This window comes from Artemia sp. Qi Xiang Cuo, chromosome 4, assembly GCF_049724085.1.
Source record: "Artemia sp. Qi Xiang Cuo chromosome 4, ASM4972408v1, whole genome shotgun sequence".
Taxonomy (NCBI): Eukaryota; Metazoa; Arthropoda; class Branchiopoda; order Anostraca; family Artemiidae; genus Artemia; species Artemia sp. Qi Xiang Cuo.
Genome location: NC_142797.1, coordinates 17,990,371 through 18,015,363, shown reverse-complemented (window position 1 = coordinate 18,015,363; position 24,993 = coordinate 17,990,371). Strand labels below are relative to the sequence as shown.

The window sequence follows — 24,993 nt, the reverse complement described above, 5'->3', positions numbered from 1 at the left end:
GATTATTAAATTTCACCAAAATAGGGCGCACCGCACCTGGTTTACTTTTTCCCAAGTGAAACACATCCTTCAAATCACGCCCAGTCAAACTAAGCTGGGGTAAATAGCGGTTTATTGCCGCCATAATTGCTCCTACTAGTCTACTTGGAAGTGGGTTTATTGACTTCAAATTATAAATGATCAGATTTTGCTGTTTAATTTCTCTTTCAAGTTGCTCTAACCTTTTCTTTTCCTCAAGTAGTAGGTTCCGCAGCTGTTGCAGCAATTTCGGATCTTACTACATCATCATGTCTGCCTGTCTCAGTTTTGAGGGCCGCTAATTCCGATTCGATCGCAGAAACGCTATTGGCAACATCTTGAATCTGATTTAATTTAGCATCCATTTGCGACAATTTTTCAAGCATTGCTGCGATCCCGGTTGATTTAGCCATTTCCAAAATTATCGTTCGACCCTTTCCAAAAATAATATGTTAAAAACTAAAAGCAGGAAACGAAAACTTACTCGTAAGGGGGACAATTAAATCCCCCCGCTTTCCAACAATGTCTTGCAATAATCACGTCCGCCAATGCTATAATGCTTATACAAAGAACGAAAAGTTACTTGCAACTTTAATCCTCTACTAAGATAAAGATAATACGTACAGCTATAGATGAATAAATGAATCCTAATGCTAACAGATATTAAAGTGAATAATCCAATCAGAGTTAAAACGAAAAGAAATTACCACAAGCAGAAATAGGACTACCCCCCCCCCCCTAACCTTCTAAAGGCCATAGAGTAGTTTGCGCTCCACTGGGGAAATCTAGGTACCTGGAGAATTCTGGAGAAGGTAAACAGGAAGGGTATGCGAAAGCACAGGATGGTTGGCCCCCAGCCTCCCATTGCACTTCCTGGTGGAAGGACCAACAAACAGAGATCAGCACCGCCGGTAGGGACTGTAAAGTCCAATGCTGTATTCTTTACCTTTTACCTTTTAGTGTTGGTGTTGATATTACGACAAAAACACACTACTCAAAATACAAATCATTTTCAGTAAAACGATTTATAGAGAAATCAATAGCCTTTAAATGGAATTAAGGAGTGGTACTCCTACTCCTTTTTGTGGTGATTTCTGTTTGTTTTAAGTTTAACTGGACTATATATATATATATATATATATATATATATATATATATATATATATATATATATATATATATATATATATATATATATATATATATATATATATATATATTACCTTTATGTTTGCTGTAATTATTTACTTAAAATTCTGTTTTTTGGGGGGTTTATTTTTTTTGGATAGAAATATCCGCTCGTTTTATATTTCAATTATTATTGGATTTTATCTCTGATCGTTTTAGGTTTAAATATAGCTCTTTACTTTCCTATGAAAGTTTTCGATTCTTGGTAATGCTTTTGAAATTAATCTTATTAAATGTTGGCCGACAAACGTCTGCAAACAAGGTAGCTGCTATATCAGCTAATCTTAATTGTCAAATTTTATTGTGAAGACAAATTTAGGGGAGTTTCACAAAATAGCCTAAATAACTCGATAGTATAGTATATATTTATAGTATATATATAGTATATAATATATATATAGTATATATATAGTATATTATATAGTATAGTATATAATATATATATAGTATAGTATAGTATATATATAGTATACTATTATTCTATAACTATACTATTAGATACAACAGTATAGTATATCGAAATAACTCGAAAATAGCGTCAGTTCGAAATGATCGCTGTACCATAGGAGTAATCATAGTTGAAAAACAATAGAATTTCCCATCTTGATCAACAGGGAGAATCACTTTTTCGCATGAGAAGCTGTGATGGGTCTCTTTTTCACCAAGGAGAATCTACCAAGCCAATACAGCTGTGTTGCCACTTATACCGCACTGGGCGGTATAATACCGCAGATTGGAGAAAAATGCCGCACTTTTTTCTGATTATACCGCATACCGCAATTATACCGCGAAATGGCTTTGATCAGCGTATTTATACCGCGAAATGACTTTTATCACTGAATTCATACTGCGTAATGTCACCGTACGGGAAAAGGGACAAATGTTTTCTCTCTACTTCTAATGACATATGGCCTGATAGGCTACTGCGGAACTCGGGAGACTTCAAACTAGTAATTAATATGCTTCCAAAAGCAAATATTTTACATATCAGTCAGGTGCCTGAATGAAAGTAATTTTCAGCCATTAATATGGTAAAGGTGTACAGACACTGCAAAGCAGACCGAATACTATACTAGATTGAGTAAGTCTCAGGCTATCCTGTCTTGCTTCTTTTGGTCATTATCTTTCCATTTTTACAGCCCAATAGACTGAACAGTATACAGTAAAAGAAGTTCTTGTAAATATGTATGAAATTCAGAATGCAGAACTATGATTAAGAAATAAAAATGATATTTCATTTAGAACTTCATACTGTATTCAAATATAGGTTAACATTCATTTCCTGTAGAACATGTATTCCGAAATTTAGAAAATTATCTATTTTTTAATTTTTACCTGATTTCTTATTGCATATCATTCATTCAGATCGAATGTGAATGAAAAGTTGCAGAGTTGCTGTCCAGAGTAAGCTGGCTATAAACCACTTATTCCTTCTTGTAGCCTAGGCTGTTCCATGGTTCCATTGGGCAACCCATCTGTAACCTTTATTGTCAAGGGTTAATGAAAATACATGGATTGCTTTATGGAGACAAGGGTGTCACTACCTTCTTTGCTTTGGGGCGAGGTAAGGAATAAAAATATGCAGACAAATCAAACACCGAACCATGCTGAGGATTTTTTTAAGCAAGAAAATAATATGCTCTCTCGAAAAGTTGTAAACTGTAGAAAAGCATCGCTACAAATTGCATTATTCTTTACATTAATTTTTTTGAATATATTTTAAGGAAGTAAGTTGTGCAAAAACTGCTTCTGTAGCGCAAAGCGTCTAAAAGTACAAACGGAAAAAAATGGGCATTGGTTCGAGAATGTCGTTTTGCATATTTGCTGAGCCAGTAAAAACTTTTCAATCTAGCATTCTCGTCTTTTGGAGTGCGTCAAACTGTCTACTTTCTTTAAAAAGAACTTTGCCTTAAAACGTAACGTTTTCTGGGTCATCGTTCGGAAAGATACGGATGGATTTCCGCATGTATTTCAGCAATGTGTAAAGGAACCATAAGCTGATTCAGGAGTGATAACTGTTATTTCGGTTAATCTTAATGGCAAAAGTATGTAGCAAAGTCAAAATAAGGGAATTTCCAAAATGGCCTTAAAACCCTCGAAAATTTTGTTGGATTCAAATGAAAACAGTACCATTGGAATCACCATAGCTGAAAATTTATTCAGGAGAATTACAGTCCCTCATCATGAGCAAAAAGGAAAATCCCTTTTTCGTATTGCAAGCAGTGATGCGTCTCTTTCTTTTCTTTTTTTCACTAATGGTGACTGTGCCAAACCAGTGGTTGTAGAATGTTGGGAGGGGCTCGTTTGAAAAGAAATTACCATATCAAGTACAAATAACAAAAAATAATATCAAAATAGCGTGCAATTTTTGACAAAACTGCATCTTCATATGCAAGATACATACGTATCAGTATCCGTATATAGCTTACGTAATTTGACAAGATGACGTATAACACACATATCTTTTGAATAGTTGCTTCTCTGAGTTAAAATGTAATATTTGAGAGTCTACATCACCTCATTCCCTAAAAATCGTCGTATTCCTTAAAATGTCGCAATAAACAGGTGCTCAGAGTATTCCTTTGTTTTACAACAAAAGATATCCATTACTATCAAACAAATAGTTTAAAATATTTCACTAAATGCAATCACTAAAAGTCCTTACAAACAACAAAAATTAACCAACTAACCTAACATGGGCTCTCTTGAACTAAAGTCTAACCAAGTAACGGCTAGACCATATTCGTAAATAAATTTTGTATCTGTAAAGGCCCGTGGAGTATTTTTACAGATAAGGACAGATTTTGGTATTGAAGGAACATGTTAAAAAGAATAAAAACAGAAAAAGGAACCACAGCAGAACAGCTGAAGTGTATTATGCGAAAAAAAACTACTGCAACAAAAACGAGGTAACATATTTAGTGGAGGAAAAATGGTCAAACATCGGGGAAATTGCGACAAAATTTGTTTTTACACCAAAATGTTTAGAAAATCAACTGAATTACACAAAAAATCCACCAAAACCCCCCTTACACAAGTGTTTCAAATTTACCCATGAAGGGGAAATGAGGGGGAAATCGATTTTTGTGTTTATAAATATTTTGGAGTTTAAATAGTCGTTTCCTGTCAAATCAATCGTGCCGACTCTAAATCTGAATTCAGGTTTCCATTTTTCCGTACCCTTTTACCCTTTTCCATCCTAAAAGGAAAGGGAAGGGGGTTAAAACTCGAAATTAAGAGGTTGTCGTATTTTTTGATCGTTTCCTATGAAATGAATGGTGGCGAATTGGAAAATGAAGTTAAAAACTTGATTCTACGTAGTCAAGTACCTCATCTCACCTAAAAAGGTTGTGCAAACTTGACCTATATGAACTAGTCATATTAATCATTTCTTGTCTATTCGCCATTTCGTATCAACCTAGGGATAGTACCTTAGAATATGAGTCTCGAACAGCTTAATTGCAAACCAGTAATCTAGAATCCCCTTTCTCCTTCCGTTTGCGGTTTCCATTCCTTAGTGCCTATACACTGGTTGTGTATGAGAATACACAGCCAGTATTCTTGTGTACTGGTTGCGTTTTTCAAGCATATTTGTGATTTGTTTGTAACCGATCGTTAAGCCGGCATGAATTAATATATTTAATAAAAGATGTTGCATTATTAAAGAAAAATGAGAATAAACAAACGGAATAAAAGTTAATAAAAGAAAGAAAATAAGCATAATTTTGTAAACATAAGAGGTGATCGTATATTGTAGCTAAACCTGCAGCAACCGCAGGTTTTTTTCCGAGGGTTTATGGGAGGAGGAGCAGATCATCTTGCACAGCAACCTCGAGGGGAATCGAATTCAAACTCTGGTGAAGGACATGGGATCAACGTCGCCAACATAGTACAATTGTACCGTTTTTGGCACAATTCAGAGGTCCTGGCACATTACGCAACATTTGAAAATATTTCGCACAACACATATTTTTTATTACATTTAGTTTTACTTACTACTTTCTGGCTCGGATATATGGTCAAGTTTTTGTGTATCAAAAATTTTCCTTAGCTGATCTAAGTTTTCTTTAGCTGATCTAATAACTGCAGCCACCTTCAAGTACTGCAGTACTTGTCTCCACCAAAGAAACGGTAGGAATACCGTGTGATAGTGCAAGGAAAGCCGCTCTCGAAGAAGTGCTTCAGTTTTGTGCCAACAGTGAAGAGCCTGTACCTCTGAGGATCATCAAACAGTTCGTAGTAACGAACTGTAAGTAAGGAGTGACGCGGCTCTATAGTAACCGAAACTCTAAGAAACGGAATTTTGAAACCAATAGATACATCAAAAGAATTATATTTTTATGCTGATTTTAAATATATAAGTTCATCAAGTTTAGTCTTGCCCATCAAAAGTTACGCGCCTGAGAAAATTTGGCTGATTTTAGAAAAAAGGGAGAAAGACCCCCTAAAAGCTATAGAACCTTAATGAAAATCAAACCATCATATTCAGCGTATCAGAGAACCCTACTGTAGAGGTTTCAAGCATTTATCTACAAAAATGAGGAATTTTGAATTTTTTGCCAGAAGAAAGATCACGGGTGCGTGTTTATTTGTTTTTGTTTTTTTTCCCCAGGGGTGATCGTATCGATCACCCCTGGGGGTGATCGGAAACTCTAAAAAACGGAATTTTGAAACCAATAGATACATCAAAAGAATTAGATTTTAATGCTGATTTCAAATATATAAGTTCATCAAGTTTAGTCTTGCCCATCAAAAGTTACGCGCCTGAGAAAATTTGGCTGATCTTCGAAAAAAGGGAGAAAGACCCCCTAAAAGCTATAGAACCTTAATGAAAATCAAACCATCATATTCAGCGTATCAGAGAACCCTACTGTAGAGGTTTCAAGCATTTATCTACAAAAATGAGGAATTTTGAATTTTTTGCCAGAAGAAAGATCATGGATGCGTGTTTATTTTTTTTTCCCAGGGGTGATCGTATCGACCCAGTGGTCCTAGAATATCGTGGGAGGGCTCATTTGAACGGAAATTAAAAGTTTTAGTGCCCTTTTTAAGTGACCAAAAAAATGGAGGGCAACTAGGCCTCCCACGCTCATTTTTTCCCAAAGTCACGCGATAAAAATTTTGAGATGGCCATTTTGTTCAGCATGGTCGAAAATATGATAACTATGTATTTTAGGATGACTTAATCCCCTGAAGTCCCCGGGGGGAGGACTGAAACTTATGAACTTTACCCAATGTTAACATATAGCCTTGGTTATGGGGAAGTATACAGACGTTTTCGAGGGGGATTTTATCTAGCAGGTAGGGGGTGGGTTGGGGGTTATATGGGAGGATCTTTCTATGAAGGAAGTTTTCATGGGGGAAGGGACATTACTATGAAGGGGGTGCCAAATTTCCCAGCATTATTAAAGAAAAAGATCAGAAATTAAATAAAAAAACAAGATTTTCAACTGAAAGTAAGGAACAACATCAAAACTTAAAACGAGCAGAAAATATTACGTATATGATTGGGTTCACCCCGTAGTCAATACCTCACTCTTTAAGCCAAAGATTTTTTAGTAATTTCATAAGAGCTATTTATTCTAATTAACGGCCTTTGTGATTAAGAGGTCATTTTAAAGAATTGGAACAAAATTCGAACTTTAGCTTAAAGAGCAAGGTATTGACTAGGGGGCGAACCCCCTAATATACATATTACAAAGCTGTGAATATAGAAGTTCGTTACATTAGTTAATTCGTAAGTTACATATAATTATTACTAATAAAAAAGTTAGTAAATAAAATTAAACAACTTTCGAGAAAGCCATTTAAACAAATAAAATTAAAATTAATATACAAATCTTGTTCTAATTATTCATATACGGTGAGCCAATATCAAAACCTGTATTAATTCAAAAACGTTCAAAAAATAAATAAAAAAACAAGTTTTTTAACTGAAAGTATAGAACGACGTTAAAACTTAAAACGAACAGAAATTATTCCGTATATGAAAGGGTTTGTCCCCTCCTCAACGCCTCGCTCTTTACGCTAAGGCTGGACTTTTTCACAACTCTATTATTATTAAGAAATAAAAAACATCAGCGTACAGAGCGAGGCATTGATGAGGGGACAGCCCCTTTCATATACGGAATAATTTCTGTTCGTTTTAAGTTTTAACGTTGTTCCTTACTTTCAGTTAAAAAAAACTTGTTTTTTTTTATTTAATTTTAACAAAGATGGTTTGTATTCTCTCTGAATCTGACTGTGATAGTTTGGCTCACAGCTTTCATCAAGCTAAGGATTTGCTAGTCAGTGAGTATGGCGAACAAGACTATCCAATTCAAACGGGAAAGAGACACTCGTAAAATTTAGAAATACGGTTGACAGGATATTACGAGAATTTCACCAAGAGGTGGAAGCGGATAGTGAAAACTGAGAAAGGGATCAACTCATCAAAGTTGTTGGATGGATAATAAGAAGTGAAACCAAATCTATTACGACAAGCAACGATTTCTACGAATTTCTTAGCGAATTATTGTCAGTAGAGAAGTGTTTGCACATCGTGTGCCCATCTCTTTGTCTAGTGCTTTCATCAATAGGGATCGAATCGCCTATTCTAATATCTTCTATCGGACCGGCTATAATGGATAGTCATGCAGACCACGGGGTTTAATGTCTCCTATACAAATAGGACTGGCTTCGCAGCTGCATTACTATTTTTCGTCCCGATTTTTAATTGACACACTGCACAATCTCGGCTTCTGCTCTTTGTACTCAGAAGTAAAACAAATTTGAAAGCGGTACTGCAGTAAATCCAATGTTGTTGGAAGAGTCCGAAGAGAAAGCACATTTTTATCAGTATTTAGGAGACGACGTCAATCATGATATTGCTACTACCGACGGCCTGATTATACTATCAGGTATATGATGATACTATCGACGCCACGTCGCAGCCACGGGCTTTTGTTTTGCTTGACAAGCAGTAGTGACACTCATGTCAATGAATGGAAGGTTGAAACGCTCTGGCGCACCTCTGGCTTTTTCGAAAGCTCATACATGAGCTGGTCGACCTTTATGTGGCCAATGCACCAAAACCTACCTCATCCGAGAAAGTTAATATTAGTTTTTTGCCAATTATTAACCACAGCCCAAGCGATATCTCCTGTGTTTATTCTACACTTATGCATGCTAATGAGCGCTAGTCGAGCTGCAAAACTCTAGGTATTACCTTTGACCAGCCACTTTACTGGAAGGCAAAGTGTATCGTTGATGCAGAGCCTGCCACAAGTGCTTTAAGAAATGCTATTGTTGTCCTAGGTAGATTCCGCACCCGCATCAGTTTCCTAGGAGCCGCTGGCTCCCTTATGGCTGACTCGGGGCTTTTGGAAATCATTAGTCAAGTATACGCGCCTAACACTGGGCGAAGTATGTTACAAGGCAAAGCTGTCTCTCGTGCTTTGCGAGGCCATGGTCTGTTAGAGATAGCCCTTTATGTGAACCTTTTATTATCAGAACTGAATGGCAGAGTTTTGATGGTAATGACATACTGCCAGAACCCCTTGAAAAGCCAAGACAGACGCATGAGTTGCTCTTTGAGGGAGATATCATTAACGAAACGCAGGTATCGGAAGCAGAAGAGCTTATCCGTGAAATATTTCATAGTGTAAAAGAACGATTATCCGAGTCCAGAACTGCCCGTGCTTCCGGCCACAATATTTACATCAAGTCTACTTGGCTGTTCGTGCAGTCGATTTTTTAGTTGAAGAAAGACCACCCCGAGCATTACAGAATGTTACAAGAATGTTACTTGTTCATCCGGAGAACTGGCAACTGCTGGGTGGCACTTCCTCCTAATTTGGTGATCGAACAAACGTTAATGAGAAGTATGAAAACGAGTGGTGGTCTAACGAGAGGTAGAGGCATGAATGAATTGAAGCAGACAATTCGGACATCTGCTATGCCTACTTTAGTTCTCGTTAACGAGCGCATGCTGAACCTGACTGGCCTTGCAGAGTTGACTATTGAAAATCCCGCTGAAGCGATATCTTCTAGGTAAACTAGAGATCTGGTGGACATAGACAAGATAGTTCGATATATTGAGCCCCCAGAACCCTTCTGGCAGGATTCACAGCTGTTGAACGGGTTTTCTGTTGTCCGTCCTTTATCATCTGTAAACGTAGACGATGCCAAATCTGTGGGAGAAAAGATTTTGAAAGAAATGGAAGCGAAATAAATTGACAAATATATTTCCAAGAGAAAGGAGAAAGCTGTAACTCTGGCTGAGAAGTCATCTGTGGTGATATATAGCAAAAGATAACTTGTCGAACCAGCTTTAATCTTCCAATGTCTTGTCGCAGTAGCTAGCACCAGTGGTTCTGACTTGAACAAAGTTCTGTCGTTCGAGCTCTGTAATTTTCCACCCTCGCTCTTTAGTTCATTCGAAGTGATGAGGACAGCCAATAAAGAATCTCTGACAAATATACTGATGAAAATTGAGAGATCGATGGTTCAGTGACACTGCCAACCTCCCAGAGAGTTCTGGGTGGTGGATGGCTAGTCCACAAAATAACGTGGACTACCGGATCCACATACTCTACGGTGGCAGAATCTTCCGTAGATTATGTCAAAAGGCATTTTGGCCAGGCAGTGGTAGTTTTTGACTCTTACACTGATACACCAAAGACGAAAAATTGCACACAGCTGAAAAGAACTAAGGGTTTGTCGTGCCCAACGATTGAATTATCTCCTAGCATGAAGATCTTCAAAAGTAAGGAGGAATTTTTGAGCAGTCCCAAAAATAAAGAACGCTTCATTGACCTACTAACTGAGAGGCTGGCGAACTCAGGATGTCAAGTTTTATATGCTCAGGATGATGCCGATGTCTTATTTGTACAAACTGCAGTCAGGTGTGCTGAAACTTTGTCGACCACTTTGATTCGTAATGATACCAACCTATTAGTCATTCTGCTGTACATTGCCAAGCTTGATGCATTTGATGTCTTTATGCAGACAGACACGCATGAAAATAACCAACGAGTGCATAATATAAAAAAAAGGACCAAGAACAAACTAGGAACGAAAGCAGCAGAAAATCTGCTCGTTTGCCACGCAATGTCAGGCTGCGATAAAACATCTAGACTTAATGGCGTAGGGAAACCAGCAGTGATTTCCTTGTCACTTAAAGATGGTATTTTAAGAATGCTTGTAAGATCTTCATGACACTAGGGTCCAACCACCAGGAGATCATTAAAGCTGGAGAGAAAGCTTTGCTCCGCATATATAAAGAGAAAAGTAATGAGAAGACCCTGAAGGATGTCCGGGTGCGACTATTTACTGTGTAGGTTGAAAGTTCAAATGCTTTCGTTCAGGCTTCTGCCAACTTTGGCTGCCGCAAAGTACTACTTTTACATGTGCTATATGCAAATAATGAAGTGGAAAGACACGTCAAATTTGCTTAAGCCCGAAGAGTTGGGTTGGTGCCTCTCTTCGTCATGGAATATGTATCTTCCTATTATGACAGATGCTTTACCAGCACCAGAAAACCTGCTGAAGATGGTGCGGTGCCAGTGCACCAGCGGGTTCGAGTCTCATATGCAGCTGCCGTCAGAACGGTTTACTCTGCAGCTTTGCCGGCGGGGAGTGTAAAGGGGCGTTATGTGCTAATGTTACAGCAAGACAGGATGAGGACGATAATAAATACGAGTAGGAAGAAGAATTAGCTTTAGGTTGTGCTTTAGAATCAAAATGTTCTAAACATTCCGTTTAAAATCAAAATGTTTTTTGATTAATTAACCTGAGTTCTAAACGTTCCTTTTTATAATTGATTGATTTGAAGTTTTGACCTCGAATAAAGGATTGGTTTTCAAAAAGTCTTACTTATTAACCCCTCATATTACACGGCCCTCAGAGTTGAAAATCAGGTAAATAGTAAAAAAAAGTGTTTTTTGACCTCATATTTGGCAATACACTACTTTATTATCTGCGTACTTTACCCAACAAAAATGATATGTGTACTTTACCTACAACTCCCCCCCCCCTTGTGACATCGTATTCAGATTCGTCATGGTTGATTTGATAGGAAACGACTATTTAAACTTTAAAACGTTTATAAACACAAAAGTCACTATTCCCCCCTCATTTTCCTCCATCAAGGGTAAATTTGGGACACATGTGAAAGAGGGATTTTAGTCGATTTTTCTGAACATTTTGGTGTAAAAAAAATTCTGTTGAAATTTCCCCGGGGTCAAACCGTATTTTTACTCCACTAATTAGAAGATGTGAGAAATAGATTTAAAATGGGTAAGGGGACCGCTGAAAGGAACAGCGCTCATGCACACATAAGAATGGTTACAAAATTGTCTTGGGGTAATTATTTTAATAAAGTTTTTCAGCTACAAATGACAAAGAAAACGAAGATGCTTAACTGACCAAGGCTATCGAAAAGTAAAGTTGGACAGAATCAAGGAATTTCGGTTCGTTTTAAGTATTAATGTCTCTCTTCCCTTTCATTTAGAAAGTTTTTTTTTTTTTTTTTTAAATGCTTCAATGTTTGTAACTTGATCCAAATAAACCTCAGCTATTTTTCCAAAACTCAGAATAAAAAAAGTCATGAAGTTTCCTGAATTGCATTGACGAAAATCTGCTTAAAATTGGCAATCATTGAAATTCCAATATTTGTCGGTAGATCGTGCGACCCTGTTTTAGATGGTAAGTAATTCCAAAAATCGTTAAATCTCACTATCAATTGACAAGCGTGGAAGCACTGTATGAAACCAACGTTCTAAGCGTGAAAGTTTTCACTTTAAGTAAACACCTAATATATAACTCACATGGTGTGATCCAACCGTAACTGTAAGGTCTTTTTCTTCTCTATCTTAGTTCATTACTTCTAGTTATTTTTCTTGTCTATTTTCTGAAGGCTTTTGCAGCAAATTTTCCTGAAGTTATAACCTTTCCATCTAGTTATCGTTAAATTGTTGTACATTAAACTGTTTATAGTATTGTTGGATTATTTGTGTTTATTGTTGCTCAATCTGTCATTTTATTATTGCTATAGATTTAAATTATATAGATTTAATTATTTGATGCTATATTTGGGACGAGTTTGACTTCCCATGCTTATTCTTTTTATACTTTATTTGTTGTTGTTTTTTGTTGCATTATAATCTCATTACATTATATTATAATATATTTTCTCAGGGTAGCATGCATTCGCTGTCGCAAATGAAAGCAAACGAATTAAAAAAGCGCAGACGTCCAATCCCACCAAGCAAACGAGTTCGTCCACCTCCACGACCACTCTGGCTATGCTGGCTACCTCATTTTCCACCTCTTCACGCTTTGTTTAATTTTGCTCTGGTGAAAAACGTTTTCTTCGTTTTATGCACTGTTTCCACCGCTTTTGGTAAGTATTCTTTCCTTCTGTCATATGCACATAGGCCTTTCAGGCCTTCAGCACAAATTTGAAATTTTTATTGTTTGTACAATAACTACTGGATTAATCTCCGTGTTTTTACATGTTTAGCCTGAATTTGTGTTTCTTCACCAGCCTGAAAATGTTTTACCCCTTCTTCCCGAAAATATGCCAGCATAAGTTAGACAATAAAAAAAGGAAAAAAAAGTAAAAAAAAAAGACATGATTAGGAAACCATACTAGGGACATTTTCTGCCAATGCAATCAATTCTCAAGGTTCGTGGATTTTATGTGGAGTTCATGTTGCATCTTTTCTCCTCTATGTATATCTCTTTTTCTTTCCTTCGTCTTGGGCACTTTTTTTATGTTTGTTGTCTTTCTTTTTTTCGACTTGTGTAACCAGTGTGGTCACAGAACGTAATTACTGCATGGGTACCTGGAATTCTCATAAGCTTTTCTTTACTATCCCTGGGGAAGATCTTTTTGCCAGCATGTACACAAGAACTTGCTTCAGGAAGAGAGCAAATTCTAAGAAACATTAAAAACATAAGAATGAGTTTAGAATGCATTATAGACTATAAGAGAAATCATATAAAGCCTTTTTTGGGGGGGAGGATGGGGGGGTTGAGCTCTATGCACATTCCTGTTCTATGATTGATGCGTTTTTATTGTAATTGCTGATTTCAAATTTTTGAAAGTTTCGAAGTATATATCAAGTTTATTACTTTATGGATGGGATGGGATCAGAGGCGTCATTAGCCAAAATATCTGGAGGGGGCATTGTATTTTACCCACTGGCTGGTAATGTTTACCGACTGATTTGGTTGATATTGCTATTAAACTTATTTCATTTTTTGGTTTTCAACCGACTAAAACTGATTTTCTCTCATTGGTTTTACGTCATGTATTTCCATCAGCCCATTTATCCTAATAAATACAAATTTGATTCACTATTCCACCAATTCAATTTTTTTTACCAACAGACTGAAAACATTGGAGGGGGGTACCCTCGCCCTAGGCATAATGCCCCTGGATATGGCACTTCTTTAAGGAGTAAAGTTTTGAATGAATTGCTTTTAATGAGGCCAAGGCAGCAACGCACTGCTATGCTGGTCACGGATTGGTGTTGTAGTGAGTCGTTAGTTAGCAGCAAGAGTTACAGTGTATTTAAAAAAGAACACACCAATAATAATGTTTTTTGTAAACCCTATTATAGATTATCTACAAATCACACGCAAATTATTTCTCTATTACTTATGCAAGCAGCAATGCCCGGCTAAGTTTAAAAAACTGATGCACTGAGGAGTCGATTGACCTTACTTCTAAGTAAAAGAAACTAAAAAAAAAGTATCGATTGACTCCATTGCTCTATTGCGTTATATTAAACGAAAATGTTCCTACTGGAAATTTATTAAAATTGTCATTTTTTATTTTATTAAAGTATGATATATAATTTTACTATCTTAATTAAGAAAGACATATGGAAAATTCATTAAAATCTATAAAAAAATTGTTGTTAACAAGTAGTTTGTAAGAAAAAAGAATTTTTTGGGGTATCTAAGACTTACTTCGAAGTAATTCAGCTCCATTTCCTAACTATTTTATTAGCGCAAAAAGGAGATTTAAAACATTTTGGAAAAAAACGAGGGATTCCTAAGCATCTCAGTCAAACAGGTTGAACAAATCAATAAAGGATGCTGATATAAATAAAAACGTGGGTGACGAATCTTAGTTTGGCTAATTTAAAATAATGCTTAGTTCAGACGCATCGGATTTTGACAAAATCCTTAAAGTACCAAGGACACTATAAATAAAATCCGATTTTTTAAATAGGTAAAGCGGAAACTTACACAATAGTATGGGTCTTTCAAAAATTAAGAAAACCCGGGACCTCAATTTTTAATGAAAAAGAACTCCATATCCAGTTAGGTAGCTTTACACTTAGCGGGCGCTAAGTTTTAAAAATAAGGAACATGCGTGAGAAATCAGCAGAAAATGAGCGAAAAAATATATCATCAGATCTCTAAAGGTAAAACTTTCCGGATTGCTGCAACAAAAGACGAAAACTGCCATCGGTCTAAGCTATATATTAATATGAACATTATTAACTTTATTCAAGATTTAAACATTCAAATTATTAGTTACTTGACTTCCCTACAAAAGGATTTTTTCTAGAAAGATAAATTAGGCTATCCTATTCTGTTATATGTATTCCTTTTGTTGACTATTGACTTATCAATAGAATCCTTACTTTTTTCAGATTTAAAAATGCTACTTTTGCTGTTTAATTTTTGCATATTCCCATTAGCCTAAATTCTGTTCCATTTTGTTCGTTTTGACTGAACGTTATGGTTGTATCACACAATTGATGTTGTATTGCTCGACGATCAGCCAAAGACAAATTGGGTGTTACAAAAGTTTGGTTAGGCTTGTTTGTAAACCAAAAAAGTTTCCAGGTGCCTCTTTTCAAAATTCAATTGTGCCAACAACGGGGAGAATTTGGACACCGAAACAATTTTACTAGTCGTATAACAACAAAAAGGAGAATCACAGGAAATCCCGGTTTTCAGGCAAGGATAGGCTGAAGATGGAGCGGGGAGGGGGGAATATTTTCATTTTAATGTTCTTGAAAATTTAAGGATTGTGTCACTGTTTTCAATTTGACTCTAATAAACAGGGTCTTGATAAAAATGTATACATCAAAACAATCGAATTTTGATGCTTAGTCAAAATATGTAAAATTCATCAAATTTATTTTTACCTATCAAAAGTTACGAGCATGAGAAGATTTGTGTAATTTTTAAAAAATGGAGGAAACAACCCCAAAACATCATGTGATCTTAATGAAAATGACAACATCAGATTCAGCATACCAGAGAACCCTACTGTAGAGGTTTTTTTTTTTTTTTTTTTTTTTTTTTTCCAAGGATGGTCGTAACGAACCAGTGATCTTAGAAGATCGGGAGAGGCTCCATTTGATTGAGAATCATAAGTTCCGGGGCCCTTTTTAAGTGACCAAAAATATCGGAGGGCAGCTAGCCCCTCTCCCATGCTCATTTTTTCCCAAAGTCGGCCGATCAAAACTTTGAGATGCCCATTTTTCAGCATAATGGAAGAATCTAGTAACTATGCCTTTTTTGAGGATGACTTGACCCGAAATAGTCCTCGGGGGAATGGCTGAGAGCTGTGAGCATAGGACATTGTTTACATATAGTATTGGTTTATTGGGAAGTATACAGACGTTTTTCAGAGGGGAGGGGGGGTCGGTGTAGGGGGGTTGCATGTGAGGATTGTTCCATGGAGGAATATTTGTGGGTTAAGGAAATTTTCCATGGAGGGGAGCCGGATTTTCCAGTATTATTTAAAAAAGATCAGAAATTAAACAAAAAACAAGTTTTTCAACTAAAAGTAAGGAGCAGCATTAAAAGTTAAAACAGACAGATATTATTACGCATATGATGGGGAGTCACCCTTTCCTCAATACCTCACTCTTGACGCTAAAGTTGATTTTATAGAAATTTTAAACGAGCTTATTATTCTAATTAACGGCCTTCGTGATTCAGGAGTTATTCTTAAATAACTGGAACAGAAACTCAAACTTTAGCGTAAAGAACGAGGTATTGAGGAGAGAGTGACCCCCTTCATATGCATAATAATTTCTGTTCGTTTTAAGTTTTAATGCTGCTCCTTCCTTTCAGTTGAGATTTTTTTTTTTTTTTTTTTTTTTTTTTTTTTTTTTATCAAATTCAAAAGAAGGGCAAAGCTAGTCAGGCGAAAGGAATGAATTCAAAAACCGTAGAGTGTGCTCTTTTGTGAAGATTAGATAAAAAAAAACAAGTTCTTTCAACTGAAAGCAAAGAGCAACATTAAAACTTAAGAGGATCCGAATTTCTTCCATATAGGAGGGGGGTTACCCCCTCCTCAACACCTCGCTCTTCACGCTAAATTGTTTTAGTGCTTTTAAAAAGCTTCTTATTGTTCTAACTAAACGACCCTTGTGTTTCAAGAGTCGTTTTAAAGATTTGGGACAAAATTTAAAGTTTAGCGTAAAGAGCGAATTAATTTAAAGTAAGGCTCTGTAAGCCTTTAAGGTTTTCCGATCTTCAACCTAATAAGGTATCTTGAAAACGTAAAGCTGAAAATAGTGAAAAAACTTTAATGGACTTTGTCAAAAATTAATTGGAATTGATTTCTGATGAATGGAAATTAATTGGAATTGATTAATTGGAATTAAATCAAAAATTAATTGGAATTGATTTCTGATGAATGCATTTCATTGGGCTGACGCCCAATGAAATGCATTCTTATTAAAGAAAATAATTTTCATTGGTTGTCAATGCTGAAAACCATTTGTAATCGATTGCGATAATCTGTATTTTAGATGGGGTTAGTATGGCAGATTTTGCCTATCTGAACAATGTTATGTTAGGGATTTTAAATAGTAAAAACCTTAACGACTTGTTTGTGTTTATTCAGATAAGGAAGGTACTTGTAAAGTGGTTTACAGTGGATTAAATTAATAATTTACCGTTTATTGCGCTTCTGAATGTGAGTAGCTCTACTCTAGTCAAGTAATAATAAAAGTTCTGAGGTAATACCCTCCAAAAATTTATGTCTAGATATTTAAAGTTTTGTTTAAAACAAAATTCTAGGTTATGTATGTTGTTGGAATAAAATATAAGTCAAAACTAGCTATATTTCACAAGTAAATTTTGAAAACTTTAAATCAGCATGCCCAAAACAAAACGATATACCCAATAGCGTCAGTTGCGGGAGAACGGAGGTGGAGGTGGCATCTTTTTTTTGCCCCATTAGGTTTCGACAAACACCCCTTTGGGGTATTTTCATCAAAAATGCCTTCCTTTTTGCATTTGTATTGAAAAAAACGGAAAAAAAGACCAATTTGCCCCCTAGATATTGAGAAATGCATTTTACCCTCCCCTAAATTTTAGTGGATTGACGCCACTGTATGCATCTGACGTTTTTACAGCCCAAATGAACTCTTTTGGGAGTCCATTGGACTCCCAAGCGTCCAAATGAACGCTCTTGTTGGAACAAATTTTTTATATCAATCTTATTAAACGATATAGTCTGACTTCTAACCCGAAGGTCGTGGATTCGGCTCTTGCAGTAGCCAGATTTTTCATAGGAACGTGTTCTCCATAGTCAATTTTTTCCGAAATTTTTCATACGAATCACGTCACAAATATTTGAAGATGTTTAGTCATTTCAATTGAAGATGAGTGTATGTGAAAAGCACATTGTAATTGTAAAATTTTAAAAAGCACATTGCAATTTTATTTGATTGATGCTATTGTAGAATAATTCATCGAGTTAAATATGTAACAAATTTGACTAACGATTCCTCCTAATCACGCTTTACGACTCTCGCTTTAATCTTCAACACAACCACATCCCTCATCCATACAAATCATTATCTAAGAGATTCCCTCCTTCCTCTCCGAAAGTATAGCTTTTGGAGAGCTAAATAAATTAAATAAAAAAAAAAAATGAAAAAATAAATTAAATAAAATAAATAAAAAAACAAAAATGAACCAATATAATAATGATAATAATTCTCAAAACAAAAACAAGAAAAAATCTCAATTATTAATTAACTCTATTTTTTGAAATTCAATAATATATTTGTTCAAATTATTTTTAAAAGACCCAAGGGAGCTCCTACATCTCAGCTCTTGTGGAAGCACGTTCCACACTTTCGCCAACGCATCATCCGGTGCAAAATCCAACCGTCCTGTAGGTGTCCGTCTCATCAAAAGGTTTGAGGCAGATCTCGTGTTCCTAGGATGTTGTTCCAACTGGAATAGACTGTGGAATGCTGATGGAAGTAATCCGAACCAAAATTTGGAAACAATAACTGAGTATGATAAATGATAAAGTGATTCACGGGAAAGAAAATCGTCCATATTTCCAATTATTTTCAGGGCACGTTTGTGGATTGAATCAAGCCTTTTCATGTGGGGTGTGATTTTGACAACCAAATTGACGAACAATACTGCAGATGAGGCTTGATCAGTCCATTATAAAGTAGACGAAGGGTTTTTTGAGGGAATGTGGGTTTCAGTTTCCTGATAATCCCAAGATTACGTGAGAGCTTCAGATCCACAGCGTGGACTTGATGTGCGAAGGATAAGTTTTCGTCAAGGAGTACACCTAGGTACATGGCATAGCCAGGTTTTGGTTGTCTGATCGTTCCTTGAGAAGTCATTATTTCCCACACTTCTGGGTGAAGAGTTCTAATCCTTGAGAAGAAGAAAACGCAAGATTTGTCAACATTTATTACAAATTAATTGGCATCCATCCAAATGTAAGTTTCTTCTAAGATGACTTCAAGTTTACTCTGGAGCGCTGACATGTCGGTGTCACAGGAGGCCATTGTAGTGTCACCCACGAATGGCACAAGTTCATCAAATTCTTTATCGTTGCTCGAAATTTCTAGGTCGCAACATAATTTGCAGCACCGTGAAGTCCTGGAATTAGGGTTCAGAACGTGACTTAGGTCATTCACATGAACCAGGAATAACAGTGGGCCTAAAATTGAGCCTTGCGGCACACCGAAGTTGACAACGGTGTCATTCAACGGATCTTCTCCTATATAAACACGTCGGCTACTAAGGTAAGACCGGAACCATCGTATAGCCTCTCCTCTAACTCCAATCTGCTCTAGTTTGCTCAATAGAATTCCATGATCAATACTGTCAAAAGCTTTTATTATTTCAAGCAAAATAGCAGCTGGCACAAGTCCCAGGTCAAGTGCTTTATTAATGAATAGGCTCAGTGATGCCAGATTTTCTTCCGTCGAATGTCCGGGTCTGAATCCAAATTGTCGTTGGTTAAAAAATCCCTTAGCTTCCAGAAAAGAGTAAAGTTGGTACTTCATAGGTTTTTCAAACACTTTGGAAAACACCAAAAGAATAGATATGGGTCGAAAATTAGACGGTTCGTCCTGAGGGCCACCTTTTTGGAGGGGAACTATTCTTGCCTTCTTGGCAAGAATAGTTCCTGCCTTCTCTAAGGAGAGGTGTACCAAATGTTTTAAAGTTTGTAATACGGACGGCAATACTGCTTTCAACACTTTAGTACGGACGCGGTCGAAACCAGAGGCAAATGCTCCCCTCAAACCTTTGGCAATCATCGAAAGGTCTGTCGAAGTTACAGGAATGAGTGCCATCGACTTGACATACGCTGGGTCCAAAATGTCCTTGTAGGACTTTCTGGGGGATAGCACTGTTTTAGCCGTTTTTTCTCCAATTCTGGCGAAGAAGGTACAAAGAGCTTTTGTAACTTGTGCTGGTTCAGTAAAGGTTTCCCCATCAACCGTAATTCTGGATGGTAGTTCAGGCCGTTGGCTATTCGGTCGTAACACTGAATTAACTTTCTTCCACACTTCCTTCCATCCTTCCCACTTTCGGCTAGCCTTTGATTAAAGTAATCCCTTTTAGATTTTCTAAAAACTGACCGTAGGCATTTCTTATAAATTTCATAAATCCGCAGGCTAGCTACACTTGGTAGATTACGATACTCCGCCCAAAGATTATTCTTTTTATTGATACACCTGAGTAAACTTTCTGTTTTTTTCTGTATTGGTGCGTTTTTCTTCCATGTTTCTTTATTTTTCTTTAAAACAGCATTCCTCATATAGTGCTGTAAATGTACTGTAAAAATTTCAAATCCTTCATTCAGATCTTCCTTCTCCATAACGCTATCCCAGGTTGTTTTTTCCAATTCCTCGTTAAGTAACCGTAAATTTTCTTTACTCAGATCTACAACCGGAATATCATCTCTAGTTTTTGAAAATGACCTTGTTGCCTTTGTTGTTTCGAAAACGGTGCATAAGGGGAAGTGGTCCGACATGTCACTGATGATTGCTGAAGACGAGAATGGAGGTAGAGTAGAGAAAATATTGTCTATAAGTGAATGAGTACATTCAGTTACTCTCGATGGGATAGTTGTCGACGAGTAAAGATTAGATCCAGACATAAGAGTGAGAAGTTCTTTAGCGGTATTGGCTAGGGGATAGGCTAGGTTGATTGTGAAATCACCCATGATGACCACATCATGATTCTGTTCTTCAAGCATTTGGAGTGTTTCCAATAAATATTCCATAAACGAAGAAACAGAACCTGACGGTGATCGGTAAATTTCTCCAACGATAAACTTCCGTTGTGAAGGAAGTGACATATCAAGAAAAAGTGACTCAAAAATACCTTCTATATTTCGAGTCAGTTGGCCATTAACACAGATTGGGTATTCCCTCTTTGTATAGATTGCCAATCGTTCTCGTGCTGACTCTTTTCTATGCACGAAATTAGATGTATGCCCGGGGATATCTACCAGGATGTCAGTCTGCCTCAACGGGAATGTTTAACGCAGTCCAAGAACGTCAGGTCCTATTTGTCGGCACATGGTCATTACGTCTGTCAGTGACGAACATAATCCTTGTCAGTTGAGCTGAACTATACTGAGCTGAGATTCGGAGCATACCTGGGGCATACTCATTAACTGAATATATTTACTTCGAGGAAACTCAATTTCACTAAAATAAGAACAATCATTTTTATTACTAATTACTCTATCAAAAATTTCTTCCAAATTTAAAAACGACTTTTCTAACTATTCTAACTTTTTTTTAGCTACTGACAAGGTAGTGGGCCTCGGGGACGAAGAAAAGGAATTCAAAACCTACCCAAAGCTCTCTGGGTTAATGTGGTCACATCTTGGAGCAAAGCGAACAGCCGTGAGAAATGCACACACCCGAATGAACTTCATCAAAACTGCAACAAAAAACTGATGTAAACAAACATGGACTACACAAGAAACACATAAAAATGGAAAATGAAACATTTCTGGAAAAACAAATCACTCATTTTGGCAAGCGACAAAAAAAAACTAATTCATCAATGGCAATCTTGCCCGTTTTCGCTGCTGTAGTCCCAATAACAAATAAATAATAATAATAAATAATAAAACAACTCTCAACTATTTTTATCATGTTTTCTCTTCATCTCTTCGACTACATCAGGCAGAATTATCAACAACAACAAACAAAATCAAGAAAAACAAATTACACTAATGATGTTTCAAGCATCAAAGTCGGTATCATCAGGTTCGGCGGGTACTGCCCACTTTAGCGGGTCAAAGCAGTCGTCTTGAAATTTAGTCCATTGTGAATTTGGCAACCTTTTTACCTCTAACCATAGTCTTATTCCTCGCTGGACAACACGAGCTTCTGCAACCTTTTCTGCTGCCGATTTAGAATTTTTTAGCTCGTACCCGAGCGCTAGTAATTCTTTTCTTCGTTTACCGAGCTCAGCTGGCAAGTGTGTCGACACACTGAAACCCGTCCACATTCTGCTTTCCACATTTATTTCAGCTTTCCACATTCTTTCATAATAGCAGAGCGTTCAGTGTTTGAGAGGCTAATAAAGATAGGCTCGATAGCTTTCTGCTTATTTGAATTACTTCGAAGACTCAGCCCAGCTCCAGATTGAGAGGGAACCGTCTTTTTAGAAATACGGTACAATGTAACCATACTCAGCTGATCAGCATCTGCAATTCAAAGCTTAGACTGAAAAAATGTCATTACAATTTCTTGAAGATTTTCTGCTCCTTGCGGAGCTTCAACGCCGTAAATAAGAATGTTGTTTCTTCGACCGTACATCTCCAATCTCAGGGCATTAGTTTTGACATGAACCAACTCAGTCCTTAGCGGTTGATTCTTTACTCTCAGTACTTTATTTTCATTTTGAAGCTTTGAAATCAAACTTTGAAGCTCGTCCATACGGCAGTCGAAATGGTCTTTCATCACTGACATTTTGCTACCAGTTAATACCGATCTTCCTAAATCGAACTAGAAAGGCAATGAGTGAGACTTACGCGCAAGGGCCTCTTTTGTGTAATAAATCCAGTTATCACTCGGGGCCCACTTTCGTCAAAATGCAAATTCTCCGAAAGACCAGCCTGCAGTATCCTTTCAGTATAACGCAGCGTCACTCAAAACACTGCATCAATGCAACCTTTACAGTTTCTAAGAGTAACTTCTATCCCTGACAACTTCAGATTAGGACGTCATTTGGTTCTTTCTCTCTTAGTCAGTTAAAAACAGCGCTTTATATTAGAACTAATTTTTTTGCGTTAGATGGCGCTAAAACGGAAAATTGTAAGATTTCTGCTTTAAACAAGGACACTCCAGAAAAGCAGCTTCAAACTCCTGCACAGTCTATTGAAAATATTAAAAAATCTAGGAACCTTCTTTCTGTCCCCCCAACTTATTTCTGGTACATTTAAAATCACTAAGGATTTTCGATATTTTTAAGTGTTCATGGTTAGATGAAAATAAATCACAGACTTAAACCAATAAAATTAAAGCGCACTTTGTAGAATGAACTATAGAAAATTAGTCTCTCTTCCTCTCTTTGATTGAACTGTGTTCTAGTACTTCCACTATCCCTACATTTTTAAGGGTTCCAAATTTCCATGAAAGAAAATAATATTCTCTGGAATGTCCCTGGAAATAATGTTTGTTAATAAAATCGAAATAAATACGAAATAAAATCGTTGATTTCAGTTAACGTCAATTTCTTTTTTAAAGATCCATTTAGTTTTTCGGGAAAATTTGGCACACAGCACTGCTGTGTGAAAAGAACTGCATGCTAAATATCTTCTCGTAGTCTTAAAACAAAAATTTGTGTCATCATGAATTATATATATATATATTAGAACTACTAACAACATTACATCTTGCTAAAACCTCTGTAAAAAAGATCGCCACAAATTTAGTAAATATAAAAAAAACTCTATTTGTAAACTTAATTATTTTTCTTTGTATCTTTCAAATTAATATAGGAAGGAAATATAGGATAGGAAGGAAATCAATTAGGAGAATTTAGTAAATCGATAATTTTATTATGTATCATTTTTTTTTTAATTCAATACGGTCTGTTAAAATTAATAAATTTGGAGAATTTTCTTTGGAAGTACAGTGAACTTAAGTAAAAAGTTTTTAATAATTAGAAAATACCTTGGTATTTTTCTTGCATAAAACTAACATTCCCAATCTACTTTTTGCAAATATATATATATATATATATATATATATATATATATATATATATATATATATATATATATATATATATATATATATATATATATATATATATATATATATATATATATATATATATATATATATATATATATATATATATATATATATATATATATATATATATATATATATATATATATATATATATATATATATATACTATATATATACAAAAAAGCTAACTACGCTAGAATTCGGCTATTTTGCAATGATAATACAATTTAAAGTCCCGTTTTATAATAATGTTTAATTTCTGTTTATGGTATATACAATTGTATTTGGTAATATTTGAGGTGGGCACCATAAATCTTTTTTTGTTAATCAAGGTCTATCCCTCCCCCTCTTATATGATGAAAATACGATTCAAAGGTCTCCTTTTACCCCCGCTGATAAAAAATACAAAATAATTTCTACTGCGTAGTTGAATAATGTGTTTTGATCCTGGTGTACAGTTTATAAAATTGTCTTTGGTGGTATACGACAGAACAACGAAGAATGAAGAAAAATAATTAAACAACAAAACGAGGGTTTTTTTCAGACAATGAATAAAATAAAAATATAAAAAAGATATTTTGGCAAAGACCTCCAGTAAGCCGCCCTCTGCACAAAAAAACAAAAATATTTTGAACCTCTCTCGGTCTAAAAGGTCTCTCGACCAAAATTTTGCGAATCGCTAATAATTTATGCCCCTATAAGAGGATGGAAATGAGGAAAATGTTAGTTGAATTTTTTTAAAGTGGTTCAACAGATACTCTGCATAAAACCAATGCTTAATATGTGCCATTTTCTGTGCTGATGCCAGGGGCTTACTGATTTAAGGGAGGGTATTTTGGGGGAAAGTAATTTTTCAATTCGGTGCATAGTGTCTGAGAAAGTACATAGTCTCAAGTGTAGATGATGTAGATTTGTTGATCAGGCACTAAAGATAAGAAAGGACCTATTGTGAAGATAGTTTGCTTTTAGTTGGAATAAGAATGCTGAAGGGAGTTTTACTTTTGTTTTTCTGCTATATTTGATGTATAGCGTATAGTGTATGGCCCTGTAGAAAGGCTTTTGAATTCACGATTATTATTATTATTATTATTATTATTATTATGTGTGTGACATTGTGTGCAATTATGTGAGTTAGTTTTATAGTATTTTGTATGCTTTTGTGTTGCAATTGTTATGTTATTTTATTTTTATTTGCTATGGGATATGTTTAGTTATTGTTATACATGTTATTATCATGTGTTTTGACTTTATATGCAACTGTGTTTGTTTT

General features: G+C 35.8%; 1 protein-coding gene across 1 annotated transcript in view; it reads left to right on the top strand.

The window, feature by feature from the left end:
• The window catches only part of LOC148952842 (monocarboxylate transporter 12-like), a 105,606-nt gene that overhangs the window by 63,722 nt on the left and 16,891 nt on the right, over positions 1-24,993 (top strand). The window contains exon 6 of the mRNA XM_089088127.1: positions 12,385-12,589. Coding sequence (XP_088944253.1) covers positions 12,385-12,589 — 205 coding nt within the window. The remainder of the gene's footprint in view (positions 1-12,384; positions 12,590-24,993) is intronic.